The sequence below is a fragment of the Cryptomeria japonica genome, chromosome 4 (assembly GCF_030272615.1).
Source record: "Cryptomeria japonica chromosome 4, Sugi_1.0, whole genome shotgun sequence".
NCBI lineage: Eukaryota > Viridiplantae > Streptophyta > Pinopsida > Cupressales > Cupressaceae > Cryptomeria > Cryptomeria japonica.
In genome coordinates this window covers 266,447,596-266,475,337 of record NC_081408.1, presented here as the reverse complement: position 1 = coordinate 266,475,337, position 27,742 = coordinate 266,447,596, and the positions used below count along the sequence as shown (strand labels likewise).

Here is a 27,742-nt window from a genome sequence, read left to right as displayed (position 1 = left end):
GCTTTTTGGTTTTATGGTATTGATTCTTTGTACAGCACCTTGGCATTACGTGTGACGAAGACTAAGAATGAAACTACTAAAAAATCTTATGCAGGTTCGCTAGTCAAAGACCAAACAAATCAAACTCCTAACTTAGTGATTTTGCAGGTTGCCTTATATTCCAACCAAACTTTGTGTTTGCAATTTTTAATTAGGCACCTAGTATGTTTGCAAAGTAGGATGGAATGAACATGTGTTCACTTTGCTTGTCGAGTTTGACATTGGAGTAGGAGAGTATGTTCTCATCCTTCTTAGGGTGATCAGAAGTCCAGATCTTCGATACCATTCTCATGTTTTGGATTGTTTGTTGCCTTTAGAGGGCCTGCCTTCCCGACCATTTCTTTCTTTTGCAAGCAAATGACAATCGTGAGAAGGGAACGACCCAAAGTGAGCACAGCCAGAGTACCTTGGCATTCTAACTCATTATAAATAAATACCTGATGGGTGAAAGCTTTGAAGGAAGGGTTACGTGGGAATTATAGTTACTTGGGAAGTGATGACCCTTGGACTCTTTCTCATATCAACATCTAAGTAGGGCCTCGCGGTCTAAATCGTGCTTGCGTGACTACATTTGTTTGGTATCTTGGTGGGCTAAATGTCTCAATCATGCTTGTGTGACACCAAGGAGTAACGCTTAACAAAAATCCTTACTAAACACCTTGTATTTAGAGGCCAAAAATCCTTCTAGTTGCTTGAGAAGGACAAGTTTGGATACTTGGAAGAGATACTAAGTTTGCCATGGGGAGATTTCCATGGGGACTGATGCTTGGCTGCCCTGAGATGTGAGTGTCGTGGAGGGGAGCGCATGGGGTCAAGCATCTATGTATTCTCCTTGAATCTCATAACGAGTCTACCTCTCAAGTACCTACTGCCCTTGCCATCCATAAGAAATGTGTGAATGAGCATGATTGTCTTGAGTCTAAGTTAAAATATCTTGTCTTCTTTGCTTGTCAAAAGTTGAGTGTGTCTCATTTCAAAAACAAGACAAATTGATTCAAAACAAGGTTAAACCCAAGAGTATTTCATTCAACAAAGTTCAAAACACCTTCAAACATGGTTGTCAAACATTTTTCAAAATCTTGTCTCAACATTCATGTCACTTAGATTTAGGTTCATCCTAGGTTTGCATTTTGCAAATTCATTGTCAATTACCAAGGTTAAGTTTCACCTAGGTCATACTCCTATGCATATCAATAAGGGTCATCCATTTTCATGTGTCTTCTTGCATTAGAGTAATACCATTTCATAATTCAACCTTAGGTTTTGTCTTAGGTTGACATTGTCATACATTTGCATTTGCATCTTTGTCCTCATAACATTAGGTCACATTTGCATACCCTGGGTCTCTTCATTAAGCTTAGGTCATTATCATATCATATTAGGGTCATTTGCATAGTAATTGTCCCTTTGCATATAGTGTCAAAACTAGGTTTTGTCATACTTGAGTAATCTAAATCTTTGAATAAACCCTAAGTCATTGTTAGGAAGTCTAGACCTTATCAAACTTTTGTCTTTTTGTCATCAATGTCATTTGGCCAAACCTAGCTTAGTATCCAAGCATATAGGTGAGACATTGTCATTTTGTCCTATTGTCACTTGGTCCTTTTTTCCTTTGAGGTCTAGACATCATTTCAATTTCCTAAGGGTCTCATTTTTAGAATTGTATTCATGAGTTTGTCAAAATCTTGAAAAACAACAAAAACATAGGTTGCATTCTTGCCATAGATTGCATTTTCATTTATTTAGGTTGCATTTAGTTGCATATCATACATCATCATTTTAAAATCAAAAATCTCAAAAAAATTGCATAGTGACATGTCTATTGAAACAAGGTTCCAAGCACCAATGATGCAACAAAGTTTGATGTATCAACTGACAATGCAATCGAATTTTAATCCAAGGCAATCACAATTATATCCAACCCAACAACAAGGCAATATCGATCAAACTTTTTATGATGAAACAAGTCTCCAAATACAAAAACTAGAGGAAAAACTAGCTCAAGAAAATGAGATTTTGGAACAAAGAGTGAAAAACATTGAGAAGAATAGATTACAAATGTCCAAAATGTTTCAAAAATTTCCAGGTCGAAATCCAAAGATCCAACCAATTGATGTAAGATCTCTTCTTGAATGATCGGACATACCAACTCTCCTCTCACAAATAGAGATGATGAAACAATTTCAAGAAAAGAGACAACATCAATTTCAACAACATTATGTGCCTTCACAACAAGAACAAGAAGGTGTTTACTATCAATCAGATTTTCAACCATCACAACCAATTGTTCAACAGTTCGAATATTTCCAACAGACACAACCAATTGTCCAACATATTCAACTAGTACAACCAATGGTCCAATTTCAACAATATGTCCAACCAACTATACAATGTCAACAAATAGTTCAACCAATGGTGGAATATCAACAAGTTCAATCAACATATCAATGTCAACAACCACAACCAAACATTCAAAAACAAAGGTTGCAACACACACCAAGCTAAGTTTCAAACATGTTGGAACAATTGAACCAAGTCCAATATCAAAACATGACATCAGACCAGAACCAACTCCTTGCCAAACAAGTTCAAATTCCAGATACAACCATGTCAAAACCTTGAAAGAAAGGTGGCTTTATTGCAATGCTCTTAAGGAAATTACCAAGTGAGTTCTTTGAGGAAGATCAAGATAATACAATTATGTCTAGCAATGCCTCATCTCCCCACAAACAAATTGACTCTCCAGTGGCATCTATCCATACACCTTTAGAAGTTTCACAAGAACCTTCCATATTGTCCTCATCAAATAATACACCCAAGGATGCAATTATCCAAGGGCTATCCATAATTGATTGTTGAGATAATCCAATTCATGATACACATCCTTGTCATGTTTTAGAAATACAAGACCCAATGCCACCATGCACTTTATTGCCATTACCTATTTTAGAGGACTCCATTCGAAGTCCCTCTTCCTCATGTTCAAGCATTGATTCCTTGTCAGAATCCATCACAAATGTTCAAAGTTCATTTCCTTCATCCCAAAACATTGAGCCCTTGTCAGAATCCTCCATGCATATCCAAAGTCCAACCCCATGTCAAAAGGATAATTTAGAGCATGAAGAAAAGTGTCTTGAAATAGATGAAGATCAAGATCCCGAAACCTTATCATCCCATCCAATTTTTGACCAGGATCTCATCTTCCCAGAAACTCATGATGATTCCCCTATTCTTGTCCATCCTATCCAAAGTCCTATTGACACTCCATTCCCCGAGCAAGATCACGATATCCCAGTCCATCCAATCCCAAATGATCCCCTTCCATTTCATGAACACAATGTCCTTTCAAATCCCATTGACATTCAAGATGTCCCTTCCATCCTTTCCGATGATCCCATTAAAATTCAAGAGCAAAGCAACTTTAAAGAGGATTCTAATGATCTTCCTCCTTGTCAAGATCAAATTATTCCTTTAAATCCTCCACAAGATCCTTTTGTTCCTCCATCTCATTATCTTAATGCTCCATATACACTCCAAGGGCGCATTTCTTTTGATGATCCCATTATTTCTCCCATTCCATCTCTTGAAGAGCCTGTCATTGAACCATGTCCCCCTCATGATCCTAATCCCCCTCATGATTCTAACGTGTCAGTGCAAGATGTTCATGAGCCCTTGACATGCATAATGGGTTCTTCCACTTTGGTGCAATCTGATCCACTTCAAGATCTCATTATTTCTCTCATATCATATCCACCTCATAATGGACTCGCGTCTTCTTCCCAAAGAAAAGATTATCCTACAAGTCAAGATATTCATAAAGGCAAAGGAGTAGACCTTCATGAGAAAGAATCCCTTCATTTGAAAGAAAATGTTAAGGGTCATGTCTACACAACTCACTCTCAAGACGTTGGTATCCTTCCATCAAAATCAAAACATTCACCTTCCCCATCATACTTTCCATCCATCTTAGGTCCTTATATTCCTTTGTCCTCTATGCAAGGTCAGCAAAGGCACACATCCTTGAGTAAATTTCATCAATCCAAAAGAAGTCCATTTCATTCATATCCATCCATGCATTCCTTTCCCCCTCCAAGCAATTTGGATGCCAAGTATAAAAGTCATAAGTCTAGCAATCCACATGTATTCAAGGATCAACATGTCCAATATAATCGACATGTCAAAACAAAGAACAAATTGATCTATAAAGAAAAAAATATATCCAAAAGGCCACAAAGGCCCACTGAGCAAAATAAAGCAAAGTCAAAATATATATGGGTTCCTAAATCCCTTATGCAAGCAATGCACTCCAAGGAACCACAAAAGCATAAAAAATCAAAAACCATGTGGATCCCTAAGAAGCTCCTTGAAGCACAAAAGCCTAAAGAAACATCCAACTTGGCATCTAAAGTTGCTATTCCTCCATCCAACCCTCTCAAATTTGTTCCTCCATCACCTTCTTCATCCATTTTGGGTCTTTATGTCCCAAAATCCCAAGCTATTCCTCCATCCAAATCTCACAATCTGAGATCCATTTTTCCTCCATCAATCCATCACCCCTCAAGGTGTGTGCCAATGTTGATCTTGCCTTCATTTCCATCCAGTGAAGCCCAATTCTTCCAATACCCTATCCATTATTCAATGCATATTTTCCATCCTTTGATCCCTCTAGTCCAATCCTTTGCATAAATCCTTGCCTTAATTTCATCTCTTTTTCCATGTCTTTATCCTACCAACGTCTTTGAGCATACTTTTAAAGGTCATGGTCCATTTTTTTTTCAAGGCTACTATCCAAACAAAAAGCTATTTGAGTCCTTCTTCCATCCCCTATCATGTGTCCATCTTCTATTGAAAAAGTCAAAATGCAAAAAAAAAAAAAAGTGAAAAAAAAAGTGAAAAAAAAAAAAAAAAAATCATAAAAATTGAAAAGTGTCCTGAAAAAATCCCTAAAAATCAAATAATGTCCTAAAATAATCCAAAAATATTCATAAAATGTCTTGAAAAATCCCTAAAAAGTCAAATAAAGTCTTGAAAAATGAACAAATTTTTTTTTTTAAAAAACTCAAAATTCCTACAAAGTGAAAAACATCAAAATCCAAAAACAATTTCTTTGGCATTTTGCATTTTGTCAAAAAAAATCCCCTTTGTGCTTAGACAGATTGCTGAGCATACATCCAACGACACACAATCACACATTGTACTTTAATGGAATCATGCATTAACAGATGAGCTTTTTCAATCAAATCAAACATTCAAACTGATCACAATTGTCATATTAATCACTCAACATCAATATCACTCATCCTTGGCACACTATCATGGGTCTTATATAGGGTGTGGTATACCCGAAACCAGACTGTGTCCTATCTTAGACGGGGGTACCACATTCCCTGAAACCAGACAGTATGATCGTCCTATCCACATTTTCAACTTTTGACAACGAAGAACAAGATGTTTGTTTGACTTGTTGGAATTTGTGCATCTTATCTTTTTACTGATTTATCTTTGGCTTCGATCATGTTCCTATGTTGCTCGATGATGTCACTGAGTGATTTAGAGTGACCGGGATGGTTCATGGTCCCTTTCTTTTTTGTTGTGATTGTTGTTTGTCTACGATGTGTCTGTCTTTCGCAAAAAGGGTTGCATTTCAGCTCTGGCCTTCAATGCCATGATGCTACGCATCCATTTTGCTACATTAAAATAAAGGCTCTCACCTACAAAGTGCATTACTGAAAGCAAGTTTTTCTTCGTCTCTAACTATCCTCTGTCTCATTTCTTCTTACTAACATTTCTTCCGTCAGTTTGGATAGTCAGTTCGGTCTAGTGCTCTGATTTCCAAAAACACATATGCTGCATCCTGCATTCATTGGTTAGTACATTTGCATTATATCAAACATCACATCAAGCATCACATCAAGCATTTTATCCATTTCATATTATAAATGCATCAAAAACACATCAAAATGTATCCATACATGTTCCACAATGGTACATCAACAGTGCATAAGCCATCCATACATGGAAAATAACATAAGTCATAACACATTGCATCCCATCATATCGATGCATATCATATCATATATCAAAATAATATTGGAGTACAAAATTGGACTGTCTATCCTAAGTATGGCTCGCAGGCTGACTACATAATGTCACACTGCATAATGTCCATTGTCTGTCATAAGGAGCATGTGCCTCTGTCACTAGGTGCTCCCTTTGTCCTCCTCATCCCTGCCATGTCTCACAGATGATGTCCCTCCTGGTCCTAGCTGTGGTGGTCTCATAGGTCCACTTACCCCCATGCTGCTCGATGACCTCCGAGAGCGTGCCCTGCTCTTTGTCCTCAATCGTGCCTGATATGAAGCTGCTCTCTGCTCTGGTGGAACTGCACTCTCATATAGTGTCCTCCAATGGCGTATCTCCTCTCCGGTCTCTACCAGCATCTGTGTCATCTCACGTGCACTGGCGTCCCTAATCGACCCAATATACTCGGTGACTCTCTGTTCTTCTCGTTGTGCCTGCACTATTGTTGTATCTCAAGCCGCTATAAGTCTGGCTATCTCCACTCTGAACTAATCCTGCTTTGTCCTCAAGATGGCATTGTCTCTCTAATGTCGCAATGCGATCATGCTGACTTGCTATGGTAGCCCTGCACATCTCCATCTCCTCTATGCTAGTTGTCTCCGACTCTATGGGTATATCTTGCAATGACTCCTGATCAGCTGAATCTAGCTCATAATCATCATCCCCATCATCATCCCCATCCTCGTCATCCCCCTCATCCTCATCACCACCCTCATCCTCCTCGTCCTCATCATCTCCCTCCTCCTCTCCTGCGAGTGGGAAGTCCTCCTGTCTCCTCGATACTGGAATATCAGGATATGTCAATGGCACTGGCTGTCATCGTGCAAACCATCTCTCATACTCCTCTGTCATCTCAGCATCGACCACATCTGATCTCCAATCCCACTATCTCTATTGTAGCTATGTGAAGTCAGCATATGCTATGTGTGGCTAAATCATACTCCCCCACTGACTCGTCTCTCTGTGAGATTGGGCAAAGTGTGCAGTCCTTCTAGGTACATCCTACCTCTCTCCAAATTGTCGTCTGACTCTCTCTAGCAAGTACATCTCAATCACTCTCTGGCAATTCACTAGTCGCCCAATCAGGTATCTCTCCTGTCTGCAATACGATAGCTCATCACTATCATCTGACCATCCAGGGCAATCAAGATATGGCCTCCATGTGAACTCTCTCAGTCTGTCTAGCTCGTGTCGCCAATACAGTATGTATCTGAAAGGACCTTGTCTCAGTGATCCCCCATAGCAGTACACATATGGTCGGTGTGGTAATACCTGTCTCTCTACAATCGGTCGACATATGGCTATGTGCTCAAATGCCCATACCTGTAACAGTGTGACTCCACAGCTCAAAGTCTGCACTCCCTGATATGCTATCTGATGCAACTAAAAATATAGCATAGCAAGCACACATGGTCCCCATTCGTACACTATCCCCTCTGTCGCCATCCACTCTAGCACTCTTCCCCATCCAATAGGGAATCCATGTCCTCATCTGTCTCCTGCTAGTAGGCATGCTATCACCACTGCTATCACCACATATCGTCGAACATACTCTGATGCCATGGTCTCCCAGCCAATCTCCCTCTCTACGATATCCAGATCATCTATGTCACACTCAAATAATCTGCACAAAGTGTCTCTCCCTATCACTGGGTCATACTCTATCATCTCTCCATGAATCGGAATGCGGAGGATACGCCATACATCCTCTAGTGTCATAGTCGCCTCTCCAGTCGCCAGATGGAATGAGGAAGTCTCTGAATGCCATCGCTCTGCCAATGCGGTAAGCAGTCCTGTGTTTGCCCTAATCTCAGGCATGAATGTGATATAGTATATCCCAAGTTCTGCTAATGTATCTCTGTTCATGCTCCTGAGTCTATGTCGTAACATGAAGCAGTCAGGTCGGTTCTCCTGCGTGATCAATGGATACTGTCGACTCTGCATCACAATTGGGGCACATTTTGTTAGTTTTAGGGTTTGCTCCTACAGGCTGCATTTCCTTGTTTCATGTCCAAATCAGGGTGTTTCTCATCTATTTTGACCTATCCTATTCTTATCCCCCCTTTTCGAATCTTTCGCATGCTGTTTTTGGCCAAATTAGGGTTCCCAATGCACAACTGCGCCTATGTGATAAGTCCTACGCCTGTGTAGCACAACCTGCGCTTGTGTACCCTACACAAGTGCAGAAGACCCTACACAAGCACTAAATTCGCCCTACATAAGCACAGAAGTTAGTTTCTGCATTTTCTGTGAGCCCCGCAATGTCCCACAAGCGATCAAAATTCATAAAATTGACAATATGGGTTTTTGAGATACATACCGCTGCTCCCGCGTCGTCTGGTCGTCTATAGGTGCGTACACATTCTCCGAGGTGATCTGCCATTGGAATGTTTGCCATCTCTCTGCAAGTGTCCCTTTCCAGAGCAACAAATTCTCCTCTTTGGCTAGTGCAAATGAGCATTTTTCACTCTCTTTGTCTCATTTATAGATCTTTGTCAGTGCATAGATGGACGTGCACCCTCTCCATCTTATGCTGGTCACGGTATTTTGCACCTTCAATTGCTTGTCCTTCGTGCATCTGGTCTCCGATTATCAGTCTGTTTGATCCTATCATTTTCTATCATTATTATCAATCGATTGGCCTCTTTCCTCGATATTACTGGCCAATTCCTCGAGGGGGCATGCATATGTCATTGTCAGTGTTTGGGCCATTTTCATTATCATTCTTTGAAACAACGCTTAGAATTGCATTGTCTCAAAGAGGGGCAAAATGTACACGTCTAAAAATGGTCAACGCTTGCGGAGTCATACTTTAACATTTGCGCATTGCCTTATTTTAGGGTTTTTTGCATCGCATTAACATTTCTCCTATGTCACGCACTTGGTTTTTATCATTTGCGAGCATCGAGTCCTTCTTCTACATTCTTCATTTATCTCGCTTTCGAGTTTGGTCTTGTCGACAACAATCTTCAGTCATGATTTTGGTCAATATTATCCTGTCGCATCAATGAGCGTGCTCATTTGTTATCATTTTGGACATCGTCAATCCTAATTAGGGTTTTGTCCTCTTATCAATCTTCTCATTTTGCGATCGATTTGTCATCAATCGTTGTCCTCTTATCAATCTTGTCATTTTGCAATCGATTTGTCATTGATCGTTGTCATTTTCAATCTTGTCGACTTACAATCGATTTGTCATCGATCGTTGTTATTTTCAATCTTGTCATTTTGCAATCGATTTGTCATCGATCGTCGTCCTTCTCAATCATGTCAATTTGGATCAATTAGTCATTGTTCCTCGGTGCATTTATCAATCAAATCATTTATCAATTCAAAATCATGATCAAATCGACATCAAATCAATCTTACATCAAAACCTAATTGTCATTCTTGCATTTTTTTAATTCATCTTCTAGGGTTTCATGATTTATTCATTTAACCTTGTTTGTCATTTCTCCCTCTAGGTTAAATAGTTTATTTATCCTAAGTCTTCTTGTCACAATTAAATGTTTATTTAATTGGCTAATTAATTCCTCCCTCTTTGTGAATTAATTAATAAATGAAAATTTGTTAATTAATTCACTTAATTCCTAATTTCCTCATTTTCTAATTTTCCTAATTCCTAATTTCCTAATTTTCATCAATTTCTAATTCCTAATTTCCTAATTTCTAATTCATCTATTTTTCAAATTCTCTCCTATTTTTCTCCTAATTTCATGGGAATGACATTTCAAGTTGTCATAATTTGTCATAATTGACAATCAATCAATTTTGACATAGAAATTTGTCATAATTTGTCATAATTATCAATCAATCAATCTTGCATAGAAAGTGCAAATTTGTCATAATTTGTCATAATTGACATTCTTGATTTGCAATTTCCATTCGAATCTCTTCATGCTAATTTGATCTTTTCTCCAATTTGTCTATAAATTGGATGAATTTCTTCAATCAAGGTCCCTACCTGGTCGAATCAATCACGCTTCGAGTATTCTTGCGCTATCATCTTGTCTACTTGCTTTCACATCATGCTTATGCACTAGTAGGTGAGATCCACAAACAAAGCCATTTGAAGGAGGAGGACAATGGAGCCACATGAAGGAGACATTCAAGTTTGCAATGGTTTGCGTTTGAATTGATGTCTTGTTTTCATGTCTTTATTGAGTGTTTTTAGGATTGTTATCACTGCATTTTAGCTTTCGTGATTGAGCTAGACTAATATTGCTATTGCTTTGATGATCCCCAATTTCCTATATATATATATATATATATATATATATATATATATATATGCAAGGCCCTTTCGGGATACATATCCAAATCTAATGTTAGGAACAGATCCACTGGTAGCAGAGTAATCTGCGAAGTCAATCACATTTTTATAACTACCATATAAACCAATGCAACTGTATCTACTAATGATGAACCTACTACCACACAGATTCTCTTCTAGGAGCCTTGTTGAAGAGAATGAATATCCATTTGTCCCAGGGATCTTGAAGTGAGTGGATCAACTAAGCCTGTTGTTTGAGGTGTTCTTACAATTGGTTCACATTTTGGCCCTTCCGTTAGCACTTATATGTATATGTATATGTATATGTATATGTATATGTATATGTATATGTATATGTATATGTATATGCATATGCATATACATATACATATATGTATATACATGTATATACATATTGTGTGTGTGTGTATATATATATACACATATGCATATATATATATACATATATACACACATATATATACATATATATACATATGTGTGTGTGTGTGTACATATATATATTTACATATGTATATATATGTGTGTGTGTGTGTATATATGTGTGTATATGTATAAACATATATATATATATATGCATGCATACAAGTATATACATACATACACGCATGCACACACACATACACATACATACATACATACATACATACACACACACATACATACATACATGTGTGTGTGTATTTTGTTATTTTCTTCAAGTTTGTTTTAAAATTACTCTAAGTATCTTTAATCTTATAATATATAGATGAATGTCATTCCCTTGTTTCCATAACCACCTAACTATCCATTGTTAAATTCATAATAAATATATAAAATTAAACGAAGTTCCAATGAGCATGAGTTTAAGGCTCATCTAATTTTTTTCATAACAAAAATTAAAAAGAATTTATAATTGAATTTCATGTTGTGGTTTTAATTTGGATGTTTTTTAGTATCACAATCTTTCATTAATGTGCTTCTTCTCAATGGGTATCTTAAACATTGATGGTCTCTTTCTCTAGGCCTTGATTATTTTATTCATATATACTAAATTTGTCTAACTTGGTGTGTTGACTATTTCATAATCCAAACCATCAAAATATTAAAGTGCACACTATAGGAGGTGTAAATATTTACATCCTGGGTGTTGAAGTAAATATTAAGTTCTGATAGCATGTTGAATTTTGTAACATAAACTTGCAAGATCAAACAACAAACTAGAACACCTTCCACAAGCAAGAGTAGCAAAAAAAATGTCATATTCATCAAAAGTAAAGATTTCAGGATTGAATTACAATTGTACAATGACGTGCTTATAAAGAAAGCACAAAAATGTCATGAGCTAAAACTAGGAGAACTAAAGTGTAATCATGAGGAGCTAAAAAGGCTCAACTTTAGCTAAACTAGAAGCAAACACTCCTAAGTGAACTTAAGAAAAAAGCATAATAAAAAGTAAGTAATAGTTCAAATTGTCTAACACCCCCCATTAAGTGGAGCTTAAGGTGAAGTAGAAAACCTCTAAATGCATGAATCCAAGATGGGTCTTAACAACTAAAGCCTTGATGAGGTACCCATGTACAAACCAATGCAATGCAATCTCTCACAAATGGACAAAAGGATAAAAAACTATTGGGAGAAAACTCTTCTCCAAAAGAGAGAAAAAGAATGAAGGACTAAGAAGCCTCCAAAAAATGGTGTCCCAAAAGAATAGGAATATTAAGAACATCCTCTAAAGTATGAAGAAGTTGTAGACAATTGTTGAACAATAACTACTATATTAGCGTTGAATGAAGAATCTCCTCTGAGCCATGATGATGATCAAGATCAAGAAGAAAATAATCTACATGAGTGCCCCCAACAACACTACTGAACTATCAAATGACAAATAAATGAAAAACATTTGGTAATTTTAAAGATACAAATGGCACATGAATCTACACGAGTGAACCCAATGACACTACTTAGTCATACAAGAATAAATTGGTAAAAAACATAGGTGCCAATAGTCTGAAGATCCATATATGAACAATTGATCCTTCAAATATGGGTTCATAGAAATATATATGAACAATTGATCCTTCAAATATGTTGATAAAAAATATGTTATTCTTAATGTATATGATCCATAACTCAACCATCATATGCTATTTAATTAGGTAGTTCTAATATTCTAAAGGCTTTGATTTGAAAATCTATTAACCTTGAATAATCTCTCTTCTAGAATTCATGTTCATCGTCACAATCATCTGAAAAATCCTTAAAAAATAACTTACATTTGAGATTAATGATACCATTCTTTCTATAAATATTTTGGGATCAAATGTTGATATTGACTTAAAAGGACGCAAGGTTACCAGTGTTACTTTTGCTTTTACACATTTTGTATTAGCTTAAGATGGAAAAGTGTAACAATCAATGGAAAGAAGATATTGAAAAGCTATCTTTTTCTTGCTTGAAAGAATTTTATGAACAATACATAATAGCTGATATAGTTTTAATAACACTAATTTTTACTAACATACTTGGGGAGTATGTGAGGAGATCTAATGAATCCATCAACCTTGATGTATGAAAATGTAGGAAATTATATGAACTAATTATCCTAGAGAATAATTATAATGGTTGATTTTACTATAAAGATTAATTAAGATCATTATGTAATGTTCTTATAATGATGAATAAAAATGTATCATTTAATCAGCTATATTATTTCTATCTTTCTTTAAGCTCAAGTGAAGGTGGTGTTCATGCATGCCATTTTTTCTCCTAAAACAATAGTAACCACTCCCTTCAAATTGGGAAGCATTACTCTTCTAGCAAGATAATGTTAGAGCATATTTATCTATTAGTTGTTTTTTTCTAAGTTCTAGTTATACTTTCTACTTAAGTTTACTTAGGAGTGCTTATTTTAGTTGTGCACCTAGTTTAGCTTTTATGCATCTAGTTAGCTAAAGTTGAGCTTTATTTAGCTCCTTGTGCTTAGACTTTAGTTCTCCTAAATTTAGCTTTGTGCTTTCTTTATAAGCACCTTATTGTACATAAAATTGTAACTCATCTCATAATTTTGTGTTCTTTGATTTTGAGTTAATATAGCATTCATTTGTGCAGCTCTAATTTTGTGGAAGGTGTTCTTGTTTGTTGTTTGATCTTGCAGGTGCTTGTGTTGCAAAATTCAACATGGTTTCAAAGCTTTGAAACTTAACATGGTATTAGACTTTGAAACTTCAACATGGTATCATAGTACGGGTTCAACAAACCCCTTCTCAATCTTTGGGGGTTTTCATTGATCAAAAGGATTGCAGGGTCACGAATTTTCTTTTTTGTGGACTTAGTGGTGGGAAAATAATTATTAGTTTTTGAGAAAAACAAGCATACCATCGTGTACGTAGTCAGAAAACCCTAATACCTTGTTTCATCAAAATCCAAGCAACTAAAAAATTTAGTGTCAAATTGGGTGGAGGCACATTTTACGAGGCAAATTTTGGAGGTAGCTAAAAAATTGGTCACTTTCGAGAAAAAATGTCACCATTATGCTCAAAAGGCCTAAGAACCCTAAAATCAGTTGCCAAATCATCCAAATTGGAGCTCATGAGGGGGGGGGGGGGGGGGGCGCGCGGACGAATCCAATAGAAGAGCTTTCAAAAGATTATGTGGGTTGTTTGATCTTCCTTGTGTAGGTACAAAAACCTGCATAAGCTTACCTTTGTCTTTTTTATGATTTTTGGGGGATTTTGCTAATTTTGGCAATTTCTCTATATTTAGCAAAGGTACCTATTTTTGGAGACCGGAGCATCTATTTGGAATATTTTGGGAAGTCCATTTTTTTAAGAAATATTCTCTCCACATCAGAAGTTCCACGTCAATAGGGTGCCATGTCAGCAAGTCACCACATTAGCATAGTTGACCAGTTTGACCTCTCAAGCTATAAAAAGTTGCCTTCGGTTTTTTTCTCATAACTTGGTCATATGAGATCCATTTTTTCACTTCCACATATTGTCTAAAATCTCATTTTAGCATAGATCTATATATGGTGTTAGTTTTGTCATATTTTGCTCCAGTTGTCTACTAATAACCTCTAAAGTTAGACTTTTTTGCACTTTTGAAGCCATAACTTGGTCAAATGGACTCTGTTTTTTGACTTGTACACATCATCAAAAATATATTGGAGTCTCCTATTTAGATCTGCAGGTAGATTTTCTAGATTTTTTCTCAGGGCCTTAGAGGAAGTGATTTTTTTATTTCAAGATTTATCTTCTTTCTGATTGCATTAGGGTTTATGGTTCCTTTTTGTGGGGCAATCAATTTGTCTTTTTTAGATCCTCTTCACAACCTCATCCCTATGGCAAACTCTATTGTTCATCTCACGACCCATAACTATTACACCTAGAAGGATTAGATGACTAAATTACTTGTGTCCAGAGGTTTGTGGTCTACTTTGGATGAGACCCAACCCACCTTGGACCGTTTGTTTGAGGTTTTTCTGCACAGAATCAAGATTGATGAGGCTATGGGATTGATTGGCTTACATATTTCCAACAGTCTCCTATTTCACCTTGAGTCATGAACTACTCTATGAGATATGTGGACTAAGTTCAATGATCCTTTTGGGCAAGTTAATGAGTTATGGGAAATGCATCTAGAGATGGAGTTGACCACTTTGGTGCCTGATTCATTTCCCACTATTGAGAACTTTCTAGAGAAGTTCAAATCTCTTAGATCATTGTTGAAAGGTTGTGATAATGAGAAATCTGACAAAGAGTGTGTCTACTTCATCTTGCCTAAGCTTCAAGGGCCTTTCTAGGTGTTCACTTCTACATTTTATGCCATCATGGATGTTTTGTACTAGTCTTCGTTGACATTTCTACTCCCTCATGGCATCTAGTTGTGTGTGTGGGTGGTTAAGTTTTCTTTTTGTTCCAAGTAGCCTCTTTTTTCAGCATTGACATTTTGTATGGCATGCATTTGTTTTTTGGGAGTTGGCTTCTCTGCATGGTGTGGTTTGAGATTATTTTTCTTTGGATGGATCCTTTATATATAGTTGGTGTGGTGTTTTTAAGTCTCCATTGGTGGATATTTCACTTTTGTGGTGTTCGGATTTTGACATCGGCAACTTCTTGCAAGTCGGTGGCCCTCACAATCTATGATCTTGTATTGGTTAGTGATTTTTCACTCTTTGCATGTGTGGTCCTTTCAATGCATGGGGATTTTGGTATGCACTTTATTTTTGGAAAACGTGGTCATTCTTTAGAGATCACTTTAACAATGTGCCCATCGGTATTCTTGTCGAGTGTTATTAGTGTCTTTCTTTGACACCTTGGTGATTTTGTGACTACATGGACATTTCTCATCCACTTTCCACCACTTTGCCTTATTTGCACAATTTTGAACTTCCTTTCCATGCACATGTTTGTTTGCAGATGCACTGAGATAAAGTGCCACTCGTGTATGGATTTTGGGGAATTTTTAGATTTTGTTGTGCCTTATTTTGTACATGCATTACATTCTAAAGTGCCAATGTGGGGGGTTGTGTAGTGCCTTTTGTTTTTCCATTACACCTTTGTCTAGTGAGTGTCCCCCTATGACAACATTGAATCCTAGTGATTCTTATCCCATGTGCATTCGCATCTGTTGCATACCCTTTTTTCAGTTGCAGGCATTTTCTTGAGCACATTCAAATTCTCCTTCATGCACTTCATGGTGACACACATTTTTATTGGATTTGCTACGCCTCTACCTTGTTAGGATTATGGGGGGTTTCTACTATTGGTGTTAATGCTTCTTTGATTTCACATTCTAGTCTTATGGAGTTAACTTCCGTCTTTTGTTGTTGATCAAAGTTCCTTAGACTATTGGTACCTATTTTTTTATTAGCAATTTTCTCTTGCATGGTTGAGTAGTTTCGTTGGGGTCACTCGTGAAAATTTGTGTGCCATTTGTATCTTCAACTAATAGATGTTTTGCCTTAGTTTTCCATCTAATTGTTCAAGTAGTGTCGTTGGTGGAACTCATGCAGATAGTTGTCTTTTTCATCCTGATCATCATCTTGGTTTTATAGGAGGTTCTTCATTCAACACTATAGCAGTTATCATTCGACAATTGTTTATAGCTTCTTTGTGATTTGACGATGTTCTTCATGTTTCTATTCTTTTAGGACATTTTTTTGGAGGCTTATTAGTCCTTCATTCCTTCATTTAGTAGTTCATGTCTTTTTCATGCATTGCATCTTTTCTTTTGGAGAGAGGTTTTTTCGCATATGGTTTTTCCCTTTTCTTTGCTTAGAGAGAAATCAAGGGTTTGTACATGGGTACCTAATCAGGGCTTTTTGTTGTTAGGACCCATTTTTGCATTCATGCATTTAGAGTTTTTCTACTCACCCTAAGTTTCACTTAAGGGGTGTTAGAGCATATTTAGCTATTAGTTGCTTTTTTACAACTAGTTATGTTTTTCTACTTAAGTTTACTTAGGAGTGCTTATTTTAGTTGTGCACCTAGTTTAGCTTTTATGCATCTAGTTTAGGTAGAGTTGAGCTTTATTGAGCTCCTCATGCTTACACTTTAGTTCTCCTAAATTTAGCTCTGTGTTTTCTTTATAAGCACCTCATTATACAATTGTGCCTCAATTTGTAATTCTGTATTCTTTTCTTTTGAGTAATATAGCATTCATTTGTGCAACTCTCATTTTGTGGAAGGTGTTCTTTTTTGTCATTTGATCTTGCAGGTGCTTGTGTTGCAAAATTCAACATATTATCAGAACTTTGAAACTTCTACATGTTATTAGAGATTTGAAAATTCAACAAAGAATACAATAAATATGAAGTCATGTGGAAACACTTTTGACTCCTTAACTTTCACCAAATAGTTTTGCAAATTATTGACAATCAAAGTCACCAACTCAATCTGCTCTTTTCCTACTAGGGATCTGCTCTTTTCCTACTAGGGTCCCAACAAGAAACTAAAATATCTATTGTTAAAACTCCTTAGCATCTTCATTTCCAAGGATTGTTAAGAAAGGAATTAATAACATTGTTTGTTTCATTGAATTCATTCCTGCCCAAAATAATTGAAGTACTTTAGTGAAATTAACCCTTTATTTATTTAACCATTTTTTGTTGACTATTCTAATTTATTGATATTAATTCTCTTCAAAGAACTTTGGAGAAGAATCTACTATAATTTCTACATGTTTTGGACCTCTAACAATTTATAGTGTCTCTTTTGTGTAATCTACCATAGTTTCAAGCACAATGTGATTTAATTATTTCCTAATTTATTTGGTCTCTAAAAATTAAAATTGTTATATAGGTCATAACAAGTTCTAAAGTTTTAATTGCAATTTGGAAATCAACTACTTGAATGAGGCCACTCTCCACAAGGTTCATAGCCATAGATTTTGTTTTCTTCACTTCATTATTTTGTGGAAATCTTCTAGGTTAACATGGTCCAAGTCTATGTAAGATTTGAGAAGATCTAAAAGAGGGAACAACCCTTTTGAACTCATATTTTGGATTTTTCAAAGAGGACATAGACCTCAAATACTTTAGTTTGAGAGTTTATAGGAAAAAATCAACTCACATATTATTAAAGTGAGATTTTATCATTTGTTGCAATTATTGCTTGGAAGGATTGGGTGTTTAGTTTTAGCAAATGGAAAGATTTTAGAATTTCACTACAAATTAGTAGGATTGTATAATTACACTTAAAATCTATCTTTTTAAGAGATATAAGTTGGTGGGGTAATGGATTTTTGCTATGCAATGCTTGCAAAAATGTTTAGAAAGTTTAAAATTCTAGACAAATGTTGTATTGTAGAGTTATGGGATTTGGTTGTAGGTAAAAACACAAAAGTTTTCACAAAATTTGATAGAATAGAGTTATTAGCCAGTAAAAGGTTTTAAGAATAGGTTGCTAATGTGTGTGCGCACTCCAAAGTATAGTCTAAACCAATGGCCCCAAAATTTGGAGTTTTCTTGCAAAGTTAGGGACTATTGATTTGTATCAAAAGTCCAAAATACCACAAAAGGAAAGCTTTTATATTTTGATTTAAGAATTTCATCTTTCTTGAAAACCCATCTTTCCTTGGGACCAAATATACACTTTGGTACTTTGACACTATTTTTTTAATGGAAATTACCAATAGATAAGATTCATATGATGAACTTTGACATCATGACCCAAAAGCTAAGTAGATGCATGAGAGAACATGACTAATGTGGAAGGCATGAAATTCACAAAATGAACTTCAAAGAATTCCAATGAGGATGGTATTGATATGGGAAAATCCCTGGAACACTATGCATTCTTGCATATCCTCAAGTAAAGTGATCTAAGGAGGAGCTTTTAAGGATTTTTATACTATAGCGTCAATTCATAGGCCCAAGAGAAGTTGAAGTTTTTTGCATCAATACTTTTAAGACTAAAGAAAGCATTTGCATCCTTTTGATCTTTAGGCACTTTGAAATTATTAATTGAATATTTGATCTCTGGCTAGAAGATTTTTTATCTTTCTAAGACAAAGCTAAATGGTTGTCCTCTTTTCCTATCAAAGCTCCTTGATACCCATTTGATCATTCCTGATCAATAAGCTTTCATGCCTTGCTAGTTATAAACTTGGTTTTGAAATCATACTTCTCCAACAGATGTGTCATTTGTGGAACTCATAACACATACTTGTGTAAGTTACTATAGCATATATATTAAACTAGAGGTGAACTTTTATCACAATTGGAATACATGCAGTGACATCTAGTAGTATGGTAGTGTTCTATGGATGCTCAAAGGTACTATAGGTAGCTAGGATCAATCAAGTGTTTGTCTCTCTTATCACAAGTCATGAATAGTGTTTGGTTGTACTAAAAGATGAAAACTATATAGTTTAGGTAAAGTGAGTCAACAACCTTTGGGCAAGTGTGAGCGATAGTGGCTTACTATTTGTGGCATTGATTGTCCATGTGGGGAATTGATGTTGCATATAATGTGTGGTATGTTGATGTGTGGTACAATTAGGTTTGGGTTTTGTGACTATTGGAATTCTACATGGTAGTTAGATGGTTACACAATTGGAATTTCATGTTGGATGATTATGTAGCTATATCTATCTCCTTGTACAACTATACCAAGGTTGGATTAGTTGTATCCTAAAGTTGTGAAGACTTGGTTGGGGATTGTATGATGTTAGTTTGTCTATTGAGACCATGTGAATGATAGCTATTATAATAAATCTTGTGTCATGCGTGTCTATATGATCTATGTATTATTTCACATGCTTCATTTGATGGTGTGCATGAATAGATTTAAAAATACATAATTTAATTTGCATCACATTATTAAGGTACTCCAATATCCTAGTCTATTTATTAACTATAATAGGGACTAAACTCCTAACAGTCAACCATCAATTGTCAATATGATAAATGGTTAGTTTGGATTGATTTTTTAAAAAAAATTCAATAATATTTTCAACCCCTTATCACTTATGTATAATGGTCAATAGTTTAAAAGAATTTTGGAAGCAAATTAAGAATTTTCAAATAAATGCTCTTTCAAACCAAAAAGGAGTTCAAATATGTTGCAGCAATGTTGAGATCAACAATGATAATGAAGGCATTACATTAATAAACAACACCATTGTTGAATGACAAACAACATGACATTTTAATATGATATTTGACACTCTTAAGAGCTTTATGAAGTGGATTAAGAATGTTTATAAGCTTGTAATTTTTAGAAGATGCTTTGTTTTCCCTTCAACATCATGAAGGGTTTCTTTTGTAAAAAAAAATTGAACTATAAACAAAAAAGGAAGATTGGTAGTTCAATAAGAGTATTAATTCAAAGGGAAAACAAGGAAAGTTAGATGATGTATAAAGTTAGTAGAGACTAGAACTAGAACTATTTATGTAGCAAAAAAGCTACATATAGGTCAATTTTTGATGAAATTCTAGTTTATATTGAGTAGAAATGTGGAGTTTTTCTTGCTCATAAATTATCTTGTATATGTTCTTGCTAAAGCAATAAATTGAACTTGTTAATGTATTGAATTATGCTTCTAATTGTATTTGTGTACTTTGAATTGCTAGTGTATTGAATAGGGATTGTTCAATTGATTTTCACCCTCACCATAAATGTTAGTACATGTCTAACATGCAACATATTACTATTTTCCATGTGTTCATCCATAAGGTCTACATAGCAATTAAATCATAATCACCTTGGAAGGTGTTTACAAGGATGTTATGTCCTTTCGAAATAAGGAATCTGAGTATATGAATAAGAGAACCTCCATGTTATATTCCAATATAGACACTATGGGATGTGGATACAAATAATAAAGATGTGTATGGATATATCCTCAAGTAGGGGATGTGGATACAATTATAAAGATGAGCATAGATATATTCCCAAGTCTAAGTATCCAGATAACTATCAAGTAAATACTCTTCATTTCCATCTCATGTACACATCAAGAGCCACCAAATTTCCAAAGCTTCCATGCAATATAGAACAACAACAACATATAATTGCTTTTATCAAATCTCATTCTTCATCTCATGTACACATCAAGAGCCACCAAATTTCCGAAACTTCCATGCAATATAGAACAACATATAATTGCTTTTATCAAATCTCATCCTTCACTTTGTTTCTTTAAACTCCTTTTGTTGATTAGAGATTGACATCAACTTATCATATCTAGTGTATGCTCTTTTATATTTTAGTAAAGATGTCCAATCAAGTTTCAATGCTTACTGAACATTTACAACCTCTTCAAATTACTAATATGGCAAAAGGGCTATGCTCAACTATCTTGGTGATGAATGTGTGTGCATTCCATAGAGGCACATGTTTGAATTTGGAGGGAGGGAGGTAGGCATGTGCACCTTGGTGAACATTATATGAAGTGGAAAATCAACCACTTTGTGGGTTTTCATTAGGCAGATCTCATAGACCGTAGTGGTGTCCTAGTGGTGGTAACCTTAAAAAGTTGCCTAAACTTTTTGCCTTTTACGACCACTCTGTATTAGATTTAGAATATTTTCTTCCCTAGAGTTTGCAGACCCTCCATTTTCTTAGCAAAACTTCAAACAAAGAACATGTCAAAAATATTTACACTAATGCCAATAAATATCTAGTATGTTTTTCTTTTTTTTCTTCAAATTTTCCTATCTACAAGTCAAAATAAAAAGAATTTAAATTTGAGTACTCATATTCTATGTAGAGTAGTTGAATTGAACTTTCTCACCATACTCAAACAAAACAATGATTTCGTAATCAGTTTTGGTCAAAATAAATTCTACTATGCCTAAAACAAAGGCATTTGACTCACGTTTGGAACATGACTTGTTGTCAGTAACCCCATGTCCCAATGCAGTTGCTTAAGTCTATTTTCTACTTATTTTTAAGCAGAGAAGGAAAATTTGGAACCTTTTCCTACTTTTGTGAAGCAGCTACTGCTTAATAATTAAAAATAAGCTGAAGGGAAAAAGAGAGGCTGGAAATAAGCAGCTACTACTTATTAATAAAAATAACACATGGCTTCACCAATTTTTTTCTCCTTTTTATTTGCCTTCAATTTTTCCTCTAAATTTTATTCATAAGAAACATTATTAAAAATTTCATTTAAAAGTATCATTTAAGAAAGCTTAAAAACAAGCAACAATTTTTTTAGTCCACCGGACCACCAGCACCACAAATTGTTGCATAGAAAGTTGAGGAGCTGTTGTTAGCCAAAATAAGCTAAGCAGCCGCATGGGGACCTGCCCTAAGACAAATATTATATAGTTAGGTGGATTGACAAGGCTAAATTTACTGACTTGATCAAGAGATCAGAATTTAAAAGACAAAGTCTAAACAAATATGTAAGGATAAAACTATGTTACACAATGTTTCCGAGCTGAGGATGACAAATAATATGTGAACATGTTCCAGGAATGGCAGGGGATATAGGCCTTCTTTTGGGTAAGATAAGGGATGGCGAAGGGAAATTTAAAAATAAATAATTTTAAAAAAATAAAGTTATTCATATGATAATGTATTCATCATACTCATTATATAAACATGTTACACAATATTAGAGTTGAATTGAGAATTCATATAAATTGACATACAAATTAATAAAATTCATTGATTTCATTGTAACAATTGTAATGTGCATATACAACCAAAGGCCAAAAGGCTACAACTACCAAATAACAAAATGTAGAAAATCTGAAAAACAATATATTCCCTAATTCAGGGGAAATTTCCTGATTGAAAATTTTATGAAGTTGGTAATCATGCTTCTCCCCCTCTGTAAATCACTTTTGAAATTTTCTTCAAATAAGGTTTTTATTCTTTTTGACAACTGACAACCATGGTATTACTGTATTTTGATGATGCAAAATCATTGAAATTAAAATCATATCACTGCCGCAGAGGTTGCTTCAGATTATACTAAGCCACTTTAACCACAGGCAACTTGCAGCTGTATATTAATGAACTGAAAATCTGGTATTCAATACAGAGGACAATAATATGAATAACAGTTTAAGCCAGGTAATTTGTGTATGTTCATAGCTTTAATAGAGGCGATCAACATTTTGTTATTCCATTCTTCGATAAAGAGGTCGAATGTACACTGTATGTTACCTCCAGATTGATCACAAATCCATTTCAAAACATTTGACTTCATTATATATATATATATGCACATCTTTCTATGCAGGAGAATCTATCCTCAGATTATACTAAGCCACTTTAACCACAAGCAACTTGCAGCTGTATGTTCATGAACTGAAAATCTGGTATTCAATACAGAGGACAATAATATGAATAACAGTTTAAGCCAGGTAATTTGTGTATGTTCATAGCTTTAATAGAGGCGATCAACATTTTGTTATTCCATTCTTCGATAAAGAGGTCGAATGTACACTGTATGTTACCTCCAGATTGATCACAAATCCATTTCAAAACATTTGACTTCATTATATATATATATGCACATCTTTCTATGCAGGAGAATCTATCCTTAGTTGCATTGAAATCATGAGAAATGAATATAGAGTCATCTCATGCAGTTTTGAAAAAGAGAATTACAGTTTACCAACATCTAGCCACACCATTTTCTACGTATCACAAAATTTATTCAATAAATCTACCAAAAGCTTTTTTGGCAGATACAATTGAAAGGTGCAGGCTACGGTCGTACAATCTATTATAATTTGGGAAAAGAAATGCAAAAAAAAAAAAATCTAATTTAAAAAACAAACTATGACTACTGTCTGAGGATGGCTAGCTGTCCTCGGGGCTGCTGGTGACATCCCTGGATAATTGAGTGCTGTTTCTGGAATGTATCCAGTCATACAATATTACAAAGGATATCAGAGATGGCCTTGAGATGGTTCTGATGCGTCCCTGCATATCTAAGATGTGATGGTAGGGGTACAGCCAGAAAACATCTGGGGACACATACTCATGTATCCCTAGGATAATGTGAATGCACATAGTTGCTCTACAAGGTGGATTATCATAGGAAGTGAGATTTCTTTGACAACATTAGTCATCTCACTCACAAAATTTTCATTATCTCTATACAATAAAGTAATTATTGAGAATTACCTTAATCAAACCTCTTGTCTTCAGATGTTCGTCAACAAAGAGCAAAATTCACTCCTCTTCTATGCAATTTTTCTGTTGATTGGTGAATGGCATCTGCTTGTTTTGTATTTGGAATAAGCCCTTTTTTTTCCAGGAACGCATCAATAAAGTTTCACTGCTTCTTCAACAATTAAAAACTCATCAAGGTATTATTATTGTAGTACACAGGACAACACCTAATGAAGCTGTTGCACTCATACCTAAGCTATATATTATCAGCGGAACTACAATATGTTTATTTTGGGATCATTCTATGTTAGATTAAAACATTAGTTCCCCATAGCTTGCACACTGAATTTTCTTAACAGAACTTGCAAGTTGTCATAGTAATGTCCAAATATGTGCCTAATATATTTCCTGTTTTTTAAACATAGTAGAATGAAGAATCAACTGTTGGTGTTGGAAATAAGCCACACTCGCACTGACGATGGACTGGTCCAAGAGGGGCCAGTAGCTCAGTGGTACAGCACTCCAGCAGCGTTGGAAGGTCCTAGGTTTGAGTCCTAGCTGGTCCATGTCTCAACATGGTATCAGAGCCAGGTCCAAGCTAGGAGTCCCAAGCACACGAGAGGTGTGGCTTAAGGGGGGGTGCTGCTGTTGGAAATAAGCCACACCTGGACCGACGATAGACTGGTCCAAGAGGGGCCAGTAGCTCAGTGGTAGAGCACTCCAGCAGCGTTGGGAGGTCCTAGGTTTGAATCCTAGCTGATCCATGTCTCAACATCAACTATTTACAAAACTGAGTGTTCATATTGAATGTGTACTTGTTAATTTATTCACAATACAATGCACTTCACCACTGTCCTTACAGTGTGGCTTAAACAAGACATAGAATTTGCAACAAAATTTTCGTCAAAAGAAATTCCACCATATATAGATTGCACAGTGGTGTGGATAGATTGGCAAGGCTCTATTCGCTCTTGGTCATGTGTTCAAGACCTCAAGAATATAAAACTTGCAAAATATATGAAGTACAGTGAAAATGCTCCTATTCTTATGCGAAGATTCTTACATGCAGAAAAGAGCTGCCCTGTAGGCAACAACCTAAAAGATATCAGAGAGAAAGAAGGGTGAAAACATTATCTACCTTCAAAGGTGAGGGGAACTATATTCATATATTTTGGGTTATATTACAGAGCCTTATTCAAAATTATAGGCCTGCAGTTAATCTCAAGTACAGTCAATCTCAAGTACCAGCTTTCTGACACAATCTTATTCTAGAAACGTCATCACACCAATTTTGTAAATGTCACAAAACCACTCCGACAACAAAAACTGATACATACCAAAACCACTAAGCTGATATGGGTTGAATCCTAACACCATCAAAAAATAGTCCAGATTTCCAACGACCAGAATCTACCTCTTTCATACTGAATTCCACGTATCTTGGCACCTCAGAATCAGTGTACGCTTTGACAGTAAATTCCCCTGCAACAACTTCTATCCACCCATTACTTTGATAATTCAAAGGAGCGATCTTCAAATTTGGATCTATGCTTGCTCCTTCCCTGTCCCTTAACAGCCGACCTGATTTCACTTCATCACCTTCTACAGTTGTAATAGAAAATTTCAGGGGAAGCACATTCCACCCAATAGGGCGGGGTCCAAATTTAATCAGAAATGACAAAGAGTAGTCTGTATTTGGCGACAACAGCCTGCAGTCAAATTTGCTCTTTACCTCGAACCACGCAACCTTCTTTACTTCGGCCACTTCCGTGAAACTGAACAAACAACATTAACCCTTAAGGCTTTTATCAGACGTCGGGGAAAAAATGTAATGTCAGTTAAGGATAAAGTCACATCACCTTGCAACATAAATTGAGAAGAATGGCTATTGCTTTGCAAGAAAGAACAAATTTCTGAAAGAGAGGCGTGCTATACTACACCGCCAAAGCCAGGGCTACCAACCTTGAACAGTATGTATAGGTAAATGGAGATAAGTCCTTGGGTGGGGCTTCCACAAGGAGGTCTCACTAACCCAATTGGCATCTGGTTAGGGAGGTCTCACTAACCAGTAGGAAATTATTTTGAGGATGTTTTAAAACAAGAAGTTGCTAAACTATAATTGACTTCGAGGGACACGCATAATTTTGATTTTAGATTTTTAAGGCTGACAGAAAGTTCTAGGATTGCTAGCTGTTCAAGATTGCTGGAGAAGCTTTCCAGCAAGGGCTGGCACCGGTTGCCAACGATCCCAATAACTAAAGGATCGCACCCAATTGAATGAGGAATCAAGAAACCCTATAAACTATACAACCCTAAAGGTCTTACCCAACAACAGAGAATTCACTAATCTACGGGGCGCAGAAACCGTATAAACTATACAACCCTAAAAGTTTCAGGTAGATAGCAGCTGAACTCCAGAAATAGTTTTTGTTTCATTTTATTTTAACTTTTATAACCCCGAGTATGTATCCTACGGTGCCTTCAGTGCATACATAGCAATTTAAGGGACACAAAAAATTGTAAGTTAAAAATCCTTCAACTAAGAATTGGGATATTGAATTCTTAAATTAACATTCGTCTAAAAATTTCTTCTCTTCTTCTTAGCTTGCCAGTATGTTTCTTGGAAAAATGAAATATATCTGAGCCACTAAAATTATCTATCATGAGATCAATCAAAAGGAATCTACCTGGAATTCGCAACTTCACCAGGACTCCACCCCCAATAGCGTTCATCATCACCCCAGACGATTGATAATTCTCTAGAAGATAACAAATAACACACTTTTCCAGTTGGCCTTTGTAGCCAAAATCTCTGCACGTTGGCAATGAATTGTGTGAAAAGTTTAAAGGAGAATAATACCAACAGGAAAACAATAAAATCTGTGCACCCACCTGGGTTCCTCCGTTCAGAAAGATTGACTGACACAGGTGAAAGTAGAGTTGTTTTTTCGGAGAGAAAGTGATAGGAGAAACAGAGTTAGCGAGGATTTGGGCATAATGGGCAGGAAGCCATTTGTCCCAGAGAGAGTCTGAGGAAGCTGCAGATCTAAAAGCCTTGGAGACTGCTGCGAGTCTGCAGGCATCGCGAGGAGTAGTAAATGACAGGATCTCAGATATACAGTTCTCTGGCACCTCTTTCATTTTCTCCTTTTGATAACTAGCCCCAAACACAGAAGAGTAATTAGACCGAGAGCCAAGGCATCTCGATCAACACAGATTTCCTTTCTAATTAGATCAGTGAGGGCGTTTTAACTTTTGTTTCCCTCGGGGTCTTGAACATGTTATTATAAGGTCACTATTACAATCGCCCAATTAAATTCGTTGGGTCGTTATTTTAAAATTCAAAAGTGAAAGTTTCAAATTCAGACTCCATGTGCTTGGTGATTAAGGCCTTTTATCTTTCTTTTTTTTTTAAGAGAAGTTGGATTCTTATATCTATATGGAATGATAAAAAATGTGTGTTTATAACAGTACTGAGGTGTTGGTGTTATTAAAAAACAAATAAATAAGAGGTCAACAAATCATAAACAACACACTAATATTGTATAAGTGTTAGTATGTAGTATCTTTGTCCTAATCAGATTCTTTTAGACCCAATTTAACCTTGATTGACTTTTTAGTAGCTTACTTGGATGGTTGATATACCATGTTGTGATGTTATATTCAGGTATTATGCTTAATATGTGTATCGTTGAATCTTGTTTACGGATTATTTCTCTTAATGATGGTTAATGTTATTATATTGGAATACTGACATGGATTGACA

At 35.8% G+C, this 27,742-nt stretch overlaps 1 protein-coding gene across 1 annotated transcript; it reads right to left on the bottom strand.

The window, feature by feature from the left end:
* Positions 1-24,999: 24,999 nt before the first annotated feature.
* LOC131052445 (F-box protein At2g02240) lies at positions 25,000-27,237 on the bottom strand. Its single transcript, XM_057987119.2, has 3 exons — positions 26,869-27,237; positions 26,664-26,788; positions 25,000-25,751 (listed from the first exon to the last, which is right to left on the bottom strand). Exons 1-3 carry the CDS (start codon positions 27,115-27,117, stop codon positions 25,322-25,324), a joined length of 804 nt encoding a protein of 267 aa, XP_057843102.1. The 5' UTR covers positions 27,118-27,237; the 3' UTR covers positions 25,000-25,321.
* Between the last annotated feature and the right edge of the window lie 505 nt (positions 27,238-27,742).